Here is a 13004-nt window from a genome sequence, read left to right as displayed (position 1 = left end):
CCAAAGCCTCTTATCGGGTAATCAGGTGGAAAATCTTAATCTTTTACCTACGGTTTGCCCAAAGGCCCTCCACCCTTTGGGAGGCCCTGAAGTGTTTGCTCCTCCAACACACACTCGAATGGCTGAAAATATGAAGTTCAGTCTGCACTATGGATGTGACACACACACACCTGCGAGTGATGTTTGTGTTTTTTTAGCCCAATGGTATCCATGAATTAGGAAGACAAACAAACATGGTCGGTCGATTCGGTCCCAAAACCGATATGGAGCGAGGCTATGGAGCGCGAAAAAAGGATTAGAGTGGTGGTGCGTAATCAAAGATGAAACAGTTGTTGAGCTACAGTGGTGAGGTGTTGGAGAGATAGACGAATGAACGGTATATGGGGAGAGAGCCCGAGAGAGAAAGGGGAGGAACAGATGATTCTCCTCGCTAATCCTCTTGACACGCGCACGAGCTGCCTGGCCGAGCAAGGCTACGCGCGTGTGGGAGCGAATCAACGAGAGCCGAGCGAGAGCGAGAGGAGCAGGTGTAAAGGTACAAACGGAGAGTGAAAACAAATAGTGAACAGCGTAGGGGGAGTAGGCCAAAAGGCAAGGAAAGGTTTTCTTTCATCTACAAACCCCACTAAGCGATAGAGAAAAGCCGCAAGGGAGGAGGGAGCGTGAGGGGAGTAGTGGCGCGCGTTTTCTCCCCCACGAGCACCGACGGCTTCAGTTCAGCGGTGCCGCGCGAAGCGAACGATAGTGAGCGAGGAGCGCCTTATTCCCGCGCTACCTGAACGGAAAACAGCGAGAAGAGCGGCAGAGCGCGAGCGAGAACACCGGGGTGAAAGGAGACATCGAGAGAGAAGGCGGGAAGAAGTGCGGTCTACCTTGCAAGAAAAAGAAGATTAAGAGACGGGGCCGATAAAGGATGGAGGATTGGCGGGAACTACTGAGACACGGGGAGCCCTGGTGACTTCGGATATTTTGAGCGGGCGCACAACACATCGGAAAAGCTAAACAAAGCAAAAACAAGATGCTGTCACTGGGATAGGGCGCCTAGTTGAGAGTGAGTACGAATGAGTGATGGGGATGTGCATATGCGCCGAGCGCTGCTTCTTGCTACTCGCCAGACAGTTTGACAGTAGTGCGGTGATGCGAGAACGGCAGGAATAGAAACACGCATCAGAGGCAAGGCTGCAAAGGGGTAGTCTGACAGTGTAGGAGCGTTATGTTCAAATGTTCCAGTGAGCGCGTATGACCAAAAAAAAAGAAAAAAAAAGTAGGCTACAGACCAGCTGTTAAAGAGTAAATCAGGGTCAGGCGCCCCCCAGAGACGGTGGTTTGCTTAGGCAGACCGACCACCACAACAACATCACATAGTGGTGGAGAGAGACAAAAGTAACCGACGGAACAGGTGTACACCCAGAGAAGGGCCTGTCAGGTTAACACACACACACACACACACACACACACACACACACACACACACACACACACACACACACACACACACACAGGAATACGTAAACTAGAATGTGTGCCTCTTCTGCAGAAAACCTCGAAAGCCAAGTGGTTTGAGTGCAGTCAGGGATGAATGTGTGCGTGCTTGCATGCATGTGGCTGTAGTAAAACAAAAAAAACACAACGATGCGCCTCTGAAGATCTTCAGGATACCTCTATCGTTACCGCTCCGCCCCCTGGCCCTCGCTCCACCCCGTCACACAAGGCACCTCACAGAGGGGCCTGGCATCGCTAGCTACCGTGCCGCAAGCAGTGGGGAGTGGGGCTGATTCGTCGAGCGTGGTGAATGCTTCTTGGACCGTCAGCCATGGGAGAATGGACCATCCTGGAGCGCCTCCTGGAGGCCGCTGTGCAGCAGCACTCTACCATGATTGGGAGGTGAGTCCCTCCTCCTCCTCCTCTTTCCCTGCTCCGCTCGCCCCTTGGTGGGATATCGTAAACTGTACCGCACCATTATCTTCCTCATCTTCGTCATCATCATCATCATCCCTTTCTTTATGCATCTCCCAGTCTTGCCACAATGGTATGACTGGGAGATGCGGTGTTAGGAATCTTCCTGCCAGTAGGACTTGTACATGGCATCATGGGACTTTAATGGCGATGATACTCTGCCATATCGAGAGGACTCGAGCCTGCACCTACTTCAATATAGCGACTTTTGTCGCATGAGAAATGCTGTGGCACTTTCATACACAACAATCTCTCACCATAATGACAAATCATTGTCATTACTAAACCATCTTCAACAAAAACATTACTCCCAACATAGTTACTAACCTTCCAATATGCTCTCAAAATGGCAGCTGTGGTATCGATGTGATGTGATGTGATGTACAAGCCCTACACAGAACAGACACACCAGTGCTGTCTGTACCCATGCACACGCTCATGTGATCCATGTTTGCATTGGTGTGTTGTTTGCCTTGTTTTATAAGCCTGAGTGCCCAAAATGCATTTGTACATGCATGTAGAGGTGCATGCATCCGATGGGCCCATGTATCCTGTGAATCCGCTGCTGCTTCATAGTAAAGTGATTCCTGGGCGTTGGTGGTGGTCGAGGGGCCTTTAGTCTCTGTAATCCCTCTGAGTGACAGCTGTGATGTAGGAGGGCGGGTTCTATTGGGCTTGATGAATGCACAACATTTTAGTATGAGGTTTAGTACACACATACACACACACTCACTCACACAGACACACACACACACACACACACACACACACACACACACACACACACACACACACACACACACACACACACACACACACACACACACACACACACACACACGCACACACACACACACACACTATTTGACACAAGCAAGTGCCTGCTATTCATTTGCAGTCCCATAACACAATTAAAGTCATTAAAGATTTCAGATTGCCCATATTCAAATGGGATTAGAAGACTTAAATCCCACATGTGATTTCCTTTAAAGTCAAGGATGTGGTCATTACACACGACAATGGGACATCAAAGTACCACTCGCGTTTTTGTGGCCACACCGGTGATTCATACCAAACATGGAGAAGTCCTGTTCCATCCTTCCGTTCTAGTCCACCAGACTGTGGAACGGCAAATTATTCATGAAGTGGTTACAAGGCCAAACAGGCAGGACATAAAAAAATAGAAAATTGAGTCCAGAAGAAAATGGATGAGTTTCAGTGGCTACACTGTTTTAGGAGAAACCTCAGGTCATGTCTATTGTATATATATTTAGTTCTGTGCTTATGTTCCTTTATATTCCAACTCCATTTCCATGGAGGCTTTTATCCAAAGCGACTTACAATAAGTACATTTGTCAGAAGAAGGAGAAACAGCAATATATCGCTGTTGGTACAGTAATGATGTTCATAGAAGCAAGTGCCAAGCACTAACAATCGCCAGGTTACCCCATTCCCCGTACACAACAAAGATTGCTAGGATAACATGCTACACAACTTTAAGTATTACATATCCATTGCTTTGCTCAATAATATTTGTTGCTTGCATTGCATGGCCCTCTGCGTTTGGTCATGAATGATGGGTCACGGTAGATGAGACATGGCCTGACCTCACCATGTCAATAATCCGCTGGACTCTCCCCTCACAGGCCAACAGAGGCACACAGCTGGGCAGCCAGTGAGAGCTTGACCTATGGGTAGTGAAGGAAGAGAAGAGAAACGGAGAGAAAAAGAAAGAAAGAAAGAGAGCTGTACAATTGCAGACGGTGGGAGCATAGAAAGGAGGGGCGTACGAGATGATAAGCAGATGTGAGAGAGAGAGAGAGAGAGACACAAGGAGAGAGAGCGAGATAGAGACACACACGGAGAGAGAGAGAGAGAGAGAGAGAGAGAGAGAGAGAGAGAGAGAGAGAGAGAGAGACACGCAGAGAGTGAGGGTTGAAAGAGAAAGGGAGCAAAAGGCAGTTATTCAAAGACAAAGGAGCCGACACGTGGCCCCAGACAACGGGGCCCTTGACTGGGGACCAGGAGTCTCGTCTCCTCACAACTTGTTGCATGTCCCACCTCAGCACCTACATAAATAAACAAACAACAAAAAAAAATTACAGGTCAGCTATGCGATGGATAAATGAATGGCTGAATGCATGAATAAATTAATGTCTGAATTACTTAAAGTCTGAACGAATAAATTAATTAAAGGCTAAATTCATGAATTAATGAATTAAAGGCAAATACATGAATCAATGAATAGCTGAAAGAATAAATAAATTAATGGGTGAATGAATAAATGAATGGCTCAATGAATGAACAAATGATTTAAATGAAGTGTCGAGTGTCAGTGTCATTGTCCTTGTCTTTGCGTGCTCTCTAGTCTCTTACATCAGTGGATGAACTGACAGGCGACAAGCTCAAATCTGGGTGAAAGAGGTGCGTAATTGGCTGACATTGAACACAAACTCAGGTGCACTAGTTAACTTCTCAGAGTCGGAAGCCTGGCTGAAGCATCCGGTCCCGTCCCATCTGACAGCTTCAGCCAACTCTGTCAAGGAACAGGAAGAAAGGTGTAACTCATCGCCTCTCAGTTATAGTTCTGGCCCAGACACTGTGCCGTCTCCCCTCAGATGTTCTCCCGTCACACACTTGGACGGCTGGCTCCCAGATTCAATACAATCTAAAACTGAGTCCGCCATTCATGGAATTCAGGCCGTGTTGTGAACAAGGTTTTTTCTCTGGTCTTTAGAATGTGATGGTGCTAATGAATGACGGTTGACATGCTTATTAATCATCACTTGATTAGGTGAGGTAATTTATGCACATCATAGCACTTGGCGGTAGCACGCACCTCACAGATAGTCATTATGAAAGCCTCTGTTCTACCCAGGTGAATGTGTTGTTCCTCATGCCAATTTCAAAATCTCTAGAGGAGAGTGGAATTGCTGCCATGTATTTCGATTCAGAGCTGTTCATACCCATCTAATCGGTGCCATTACCGTTAAAATGAATTCATACAAATGGAGTTTGGATCTCCCCCATGCCTGAAATGGATTGGTTGGAAGCAGTGGAGGGGTTTATCAATCTCTGAGGCCATGCCCACCATGAAACTCGCACACACACACACACACACACACACGCACACACACACACACACACACACACACACACACACACACACACACACACACACACACACACACACACACACACACACACACACACAATCACATCACACTTGTTGGTTGTGTATGTGTGTGTGTGTGTGTGTGTGTGTGTGTGTGTGTGTGTGTGTGTGTGTGTGTGTGTGTGTGTGTGTGTGTGTGTGTGTGTGTGCGCGTGCGTGCGTGCGTGCGTGTGTGTGTGTGTTGGCCATGATTTCCCCCTGCCATAACGGGCTGTTTGCCAGGTGTAAATAGTCTTTCTCAGGAAGAATCTGATGGACTGCAGAGCTGTCTTCTCCTGTTTGGTATCCACACAAAAACGTCTTCAAAGATCCAGTGATGAAGGAGCACACACCACTGAACGGCTATCATGACACATTGTTCATGCGGTCAGTTGCGCCCCGCTCCCATTGGCTGTGGAGTGTCGGGACCTGATTGGTCAGTGAGCATGATAAGCATGCACATACCCGAAAAACACACACACAAACACTTTCCCTTATATTGATTGCCGATAATGGGATAGGAAGCAGAGGTTGATAGAAGACCCATAATGAAATAGTCATTAGGCCGAGCCATTTGCAATCTAAATCGACTCACCTGTCGTTCTGACCGGAATGTTAAGTGAGCATTCAGGACAGAGAATATAGCTGCGTTGTTTACCTGCCACAATCGACCCTTCATAGTAATTATCCTGGTGCTCAAATCACAATAGCTTTTTCTTTCTTCCAATTAGGGAAGCAACGCTTTCATAGACCAGGACAAAAGTATCTCAAGATAGGCTGATGTGTTCCGAGCCATTGGTGGAAGAAACAGTTATTTAAAATGGCTGTGCTAAGGGCGATAACCAACGACGAGAGGCATATAAACGAATTATACATTTTCATCACTATGCTTGTGGCTCTGCAGCTTTTCCCGGAACTTCTATGACCGACACATAATGCTGTTAATAATAATAATAATACATTTAATTTAAAGGGCGCCTTTCAAGACACCCAAGGTCACCTTACAGAGCATAAAGTTATGCTCTGTAAAGTGATTACACAACAGACTTGTTGTGTAATCACTGTTCATGTTGAAGGGCTCCGGTTATGTTTGGCTCCTCCATAGACGCATGCTGTCTGATGTGGAGATGTGTGCCAGTGTGTGTCTGTGCTTGTGGCCTCAGCCACCACACACCTACTATGTTTTCAACCAGGGTAATATATCCGCAGCACCAGAGAAGCCGGGGCTCCAGGGGTCTCTGTCAACCACCAGATCTTCACGCTTTGTTTTAAGGGGTACCCACTCCCCCGGTATATCGGACCTAATGGGTTGTGTATCGTTTTCTAAACCCAGAAAGACACAAGATAAAGAGTGATCGATTGGATGGAAGCTGTATGTGAGACTTGAGGCGGCCTCTTTCTCAGAACACGTGTGTCTGTGTGTGTTTGTTTGTGTGTGTGTGTGACACAGACACACACACACACACACACACACACACACACACACACACACACACACACACACACACACACACACGACTGCCCAAAACATACATATTCATTTCAGCTGGGCTTCTATCTGATCCGCTTCCCCTCGTACACACATGACTGGGGATGAAGATTACATGTCATGCTCAGCAGGTTGAGTGACAAGGCTTCCTACCATGTTTCCAACCAGTGCTGGCCCGTTTGCAGTGTAAAAATGTGTAAAGTAGATAGTAGTGTGTAGGTACGGGGAGACCATAGTCACTCAGGGCCACAGACACAGCTCCCAGTATAGCTACTGGGACACTGATACACTGTGCTGCCCATTAGCTGGACCGTTAGCATGCTACAACGACAGAAGTCCTCACATATTTTGTACTGCATGAAGAGTTTTCCAAGTCCTACTGTGTGTGTGTGTGTGTGTGTGTGTGTGTGTGTGTGTGTGTGTGTGTGTGTGTGTGTGTGTGTGTGTGTGTGTGTGTGTGTGTGCGTGTGTCTGTATCGGTGTTTGCACAAAAGATAATCGTAGTGGATCAACCTCTGTTATCCTTACAAGGTGTTAACTGTGAAGGATTTCCCTGACATCATGGCAGTCGGGCTGGTGATCAGCTTTGGGGTAATTAGTCTGGTTTTAATGATGGACACACCCACAACCACCACACACACGCCAAATAGGTACAAGGGATGGCCCATGATGAGTAAAGTATCAGTGATTAGTGTGTCTGCACATGTTTGCACATGCACATGCATGTGTGTGAGTGAGAGAGTGAGAGAGTGAGAGAGCGAGAGAGAGAGAGAGCGAGAGAGAGAGAGAGAGAGAGAGAGAGAGAGAGAGAGAGAGAGAGAGAGAGAGAGAGAGAGAGAGAGAGGAAAGAATAGTTAAATATAGGAAGCTTAGTGCTGGGTGGAGGTTAGAGTTTAAACTGATTCATCACGGGACAGCCTCATGGTGCTGGTGGTGGTGGTGGATATCTGTCAGGGTTAGTCAGCAAGGCTTACAGGAGATTAAGCCAGCGCCCTCTGGAAGAGAGCGGAGGGAATGCCGCAGATAGGCAGACACAGCTTAAACGTGTGTGTGTGTGTGTATGTGTGCGTGTGTGCGTGTGTTGGTTGGGCTCAGTCTTCATTCTTTAGCGCCAGGGACAGGCAGCTGACTGCGTCTGTCCTCGGGCGGCCCAACCCACTTCTGTTGTGCCATGTCCCGAGTGGATCAAGGTCAAGTGTTTACTACCTGGGGTAAAGCGACCCGGCTGGGCCACAGCGAGGGCGTGGTCGGGTGCTGGGAAGCAGCCAGGGGAGATCTGCGCACACACACACACACACACACACACACACACACACACACACACACACACACACACACACACACACACACACACACACACAGGCACACACACACACAAACATACGCATACACACAAACACACACACACACACAGGCACACAAACACATATACACATAGGCACACACACACACACACACACACACACACACACACACAGGTGCACATACGCATACACACACACGCACACACACATACAAACACACACACACACACCCGCACACACACAGGCGCAAGCACACACACAGGTGCACAAACACACACACACACACAGGCGCAAAAACACACACACACACACACACACACACACACACACACACACACACACACACACACACACACACACACACACACACACACACACACACACACATAGATGCTAGAGCGGGGCTTTCACAAGCCTCTTACACACATGCACCGACACAAACCCTTCACTTTTTTAAATTAAATACTCATGTTTGTACTCTTCTACTTTGCTTTATGCGGGCCTGATTCAATAAAGAAAAAAAGGTATTGTCAAAGTGTGGGGAGTGTGCGTGTTGAGTGCATCTATATTATTGAATAATACAATTTTCTGTTTTTTCCTGCTCCATGTTGCACTTAACCAAGCGGTTCCCTGCGGGGGAGATGAGGCTTTATTATCCTTCTGTGGTGATTTCTGTGTTTCTTTTTCAGACGCCATCATCATCCACACTCTCACTCTATCTCTCTCTCTTCCCTTATCTCTCCCTCTCCCTATAGCTCCCTCTACCTACCTCTCCCTCCATCTGTCTCTCTATTTCTCTATCTCTCTCTCTTTCCTTATCTTTCTCTCTCCCTCTCTCTCTCATTCTCTCTCTCTCTCCCTCTCTCCCTCTCTTGCGCTCTCTCTCTCGCTCTCTCTCTCCCTATCTCTCTCTTGCTCTCTCTCTTCTCCGACCTTTCTGTCTCTTTCCCTGTCTCTCTCTCCCTATCTTTCGCTCTTTATTTTTGCCTTGCCTTGTACGACCTCCTCCCCATCTCTTTCTTTGTTGATGCTTCATTAGAAACACTGTGTGTGTGTGTGTGTGTGTGTGTGTGTGTGTGTGTGTGTGTGTGTGTGTGTGTGTGTGTGTGTGTGTGTGTGTGTGTGTGTGTGTGTGTGTGTGTGTGCGTGGTGTGGGATTCCAAAATGAACACCTGGCTATGGCGGATACATTTTACCATTTGGCAGTTAAAACAATTTAGGGTTACATATTAAAACATTTGCTTGGCTGGTATATCCACTCCAGTAAAAAGTTAATCTTGGAGCCTGTGTGTGTGTGTGTGTGTGTGTGTGTGTGTTTTTTCTGTGTGTGTGTTTTTTCTTTTCTGTGTGTGTGTGTGTGTGTGTGTGTGTGTGTGTGTGTGTGTGTGTGTGTGTGTGTGTGTGTGTGTTTTTTCTCTGTGTGTGTGTGTTTGTGTGTGTGTGTGTGTGTGTGTGTGTGTTTTTTTCTGTGTGTGTGTGTGTGTGTGTGTGTGTGTGTGTGTGTGTGTGTGTGTGCGTGTGCGCGTGCGCGTGTGTTTGAGAGTTCCAGCATTGTTTAAGATTAGCAGCAAAATGAAAAGGAGTGTGTGTGTGTGTGTGTGTGTGTGTGTGTGTGTGTGTGTGTGTGTGTGTGTGTGTGTGTGTGTGTGTGTGTGTGTGTGTGTGTGTACATTTGGCAGTTAAAACAATTTAGGGTTACATATTAAAACATTTGCTTGGCTGGTATATCCACTCCAGTAAAAAGTTAATCTTGGAGCCTGTGTGTGTGTGTGTGTGTGTGTGTTTTTTTTCTCTGTGTGTGTGTTTTTTCCTTTCTGTGTGTGTGTGTTTTTTCTGTGTGTGTGTGTTTTCGTGTGTGTGTGTGTGTGTGTGTGTGTGTGTGTGTGTGTGTGTGTGTGTGTGTGTGTGTGTGTGTGTGTGTGTGTGTGTGTGTGTGTGTGTGTGTGCGTGTGTGTGTGTGTGTGTGTGTGCGCACGCGTGTGTATGAGAGTTCCAGCATTGTTTAAGATTAGCAGCAAAATGAAAAGGAATCACTTGAGTCAAAAAGTTGACAATGTGCCACTGCTCGTCACATTCTGCCTGCTGCCACAGACTCACCCACACACACGCACACATATCGTGTTAGCATAACACGACTGCCACACACCCATATGGTCATCCCAACATTGAAGCTGTTGCGTGGGCAAGTGGGGACGGCGGCTGATATATTTATTCAACATAGCGACACACTTGGAGGTACACAAACACATCCACTGTCAAAACAGCCAGATTATATTCCTATAATTTGCTAGACTGCATTTGACCGTATATTCACACCTCACCACGTAAAGCCTGCACATAAACACGTGCGATGATATTGCCAGTGCTTCTGATAAGATCAGTATCATTCAATCAACATGTGGTGTATGTGCCATGCAGTCACAGGTTCCAGCTGAAGAACTACGAGGAACACAATTTACCCGGGATGAGGAGGAAGCAGGAATCCCATTCCAGCCCATTATATACCCGTCCCCTCTCGCTGCGTGCCTCCACCTTAACCCATGGGCTGAACCCTGTGTGTGTTGAAATTCAATTCCCCAGCCATGTCACGCATGCCCCCAGCCCCTTGCCAGCCCAGCCCAGCCCTTCCACAGGGGGGCTTAAGTATGTGTTTGTCAGGGTCTTATTCCCCCTTCCTGCGCTAACCATGTGCGTCTCTTCCCTTGTGTGTCACGAAGGCTTCCTGGCGTGTGCCAGGAAGCCTGTGCCAGGGTGATTTGGGCCGGGGATTTGTGCATGGGAGTTGCAGTGGGTGGGGGTGGGGGGGAGTGGCTGGTGGGATGGGTGGCTAGCTTGCATGGATGCACCGTCCCAAACTCGGGATTGTCGGAAAAGCCCGCGAATCTAATCCCGGATTTCACACATCGTCTCTCTCTCTCTCTCTCTCTCTCTCTCTCTCGCGCTCTCGCTCTCGCTCTCGCTCTCGCTCTCGCTCTCGCTCTCGCTCTCGCTCTCTCTCTCTCTCTCTCTCTCTCTCTCTCTCTCTCGCTCTCGCTCTCGCTCTCTCTCTCTCTCGCTATCTCACTTGCTGTACGCCTCTTTTTCCCACCCACACAGTCACTTTATACATTTTTTGTTACTCTTTGCTGCTCTTTCACCTTTTCGCTGTCTCCATGATTTGACCAAAATAGGACATTCAAATTCATTCATTCATGGTTCACTATATGATGAACGATGATGTGACCAATAGACTATGTTGTGCATTTCCTTGCCATCCAGCTTTTAGATACATCATACAAAAACAAATCTCATTATACTAATAGGAGCAAAGTAGCAAAATATGTTCATGCACTTTATATGGAGACATGTTCTGGTTTTAATAAAAAATAGTCTTAAAGAAACAACTAAATTTGCATAAAATTTGTTTTACATGACTGGCTTACGACAAATTCCGTTGAATATTCCACTTCTAACAATTTTGCAGCTCACCATTGAAATAACCAAACCCATTTCATAAATGATAAACTACTCATGCTTAAAATAGCATTCAATATTTAGCTTTTAACTGCAATTCCAATCTACTTTACTCACATACAGGCTCATAGAGTGTGTGAATGTGTATTTGATTGGGTATTATTTGAGTCCCTGCACGTAACCAAAAGCTTTCAAGAATACCAAGGGGATGACTGGAGCCGGACAATGGTTAAGTTATCGGGAGTTTGTGAAGTCGCATTCCTCATCTTCATAGTTTTTCCAACAATGTATTTTCAAATCCGCTCTGCAACAGCTGGCAGTATGTGTGTATGTGTTCGCGTGTGTGTGCGTGTGTCAGCCATGTGTGTGGGTGTGCATGGATCTATGGATGGATCTTGGCACACAGACAATGAGCCGGGGACAATAGAGTTTAAAGAGAGACGAGGAGGGATTTAAAATGTATATACATACACTAACCCAAACCAAACCCCAAACGATCAAGAGTAGCAATGAGATTATGTATTCATCTTTCTAAATGAAAGCCTGTTCTTGTAACATCATAAACGCATTACAGTTATACATTACTGTAATACTATTTGTTTCATGCTTATAACACTGTCTTCACATGAACACTGAACACTGATTAAAGAAACAGAGAGCCAAACAAGGTTATGCATCGGGGTAAGAGAGAAGGGGGAGAACATTTCACTACATATTTGACGTGCTTTGTTTGGATTAAATGAGTCAATGCCATTGGCATGCAGTTTATAGCGACCAGCAGCATCACCGATGAAGCAGGATAAGTCCAATGAAACGTAGCATGGAGGTGTACATGTACCGGTCAAAGTAGCAGTAAGTGTAAGTACCGGTGGTGAACAGAAAGCCATTAACCTCTCCTCCCACAGCACCTCTGCAAATCACGCTAACCACTCTTGTACCAACATGCATGCATCCATTATGACCGAGTATTACTAACAGTATCAGTGATTAAATTGTCAATTTGGATCCGAGAACATGACCACCACATTAATTAATTTAGGACCGTTGACCAAATTGACACTGAGACGGGGGTCCTAAACCACTTACCTTCCTAATTGCTGCTCCACCCTCCCTCTCCAATGTGAATGTATATGTTTACTATGTGTGCTTGGGAGATAGATTGGAGTGAATGGGTGAAGGAAAGTTGATGGATAGAGTGTGGGTGCGTGTTTGTGCTTGCATATATTGTTGCATTAAATCTCAAAACATTGGATATTCGTTAATGCAATGGATCCCCCCTCCACACACCCACACACACATACACACACACACACACACACACACACACACACACACACACACACACACACACACACACACACACACACACACACACACACACACACACCCACACACACACACACACACACACCCACACACACACACACACACACACACACACACACACACACACACACACACACACAAACACACAAACACACAATACCCTATCTGACCTTAGGACGTGTTTTACTGTAATGAAAGCAGAATAATTTCCCGGCTCGCTCTTTCCCCTCGTACACTGGAGCTTCTTCGTTCAACACACTTACGGCCGTTTCCATCTCCTTCCATTTTCTGCCCCTCTCCTGTTGCCGTGGTTACTAGTAAA

The 13004-nt window shown here is 46.6% G+C and overlaps 1 protein-coding gene across 1 annotated transcript in view; it reads left to right on the top strand.

Annotated features, from left to right (window-relative positions):
• The first annotated feature begins 40 nt into the window (after window positions 1–40).
• The window catches only part of LOC132474699 (gap junction delta-2 protein), a 21977-nt gene continuing 9013 nt past the window's right edge, over window positions 41–13004 (top strand). Inside the window, exon 1 of the mRNA XM_060075530.1 lies at window positions 41–1884. Coding sequence (XP_059931513.1) covers window positions 1793–1884 — 92 coding nt within the window. The 5' untranslated portion in view covers window positions 41–1792. The remainder of the gene's footprint in view (window positions 1885–13004) is intronic.

This window comes from Gadus macrocephalus, chromosome 16 (assembly GCF_031168955.1).
Source record: "Gadus macrocephalus chromosome 16, ASM3116895v1".
In the NCBI taxonomy this organism is placed as follows: Eukaryota; Metazoa; Chordata; class Actinopteri; order Gadiformes; family Gadidae; genus Gadus; species Gadus macrocephalus.
Note: the sequence above shows the minus strand (reverse complement) of the source record. Positions and strands in the feature narration are given on the sequence as shown.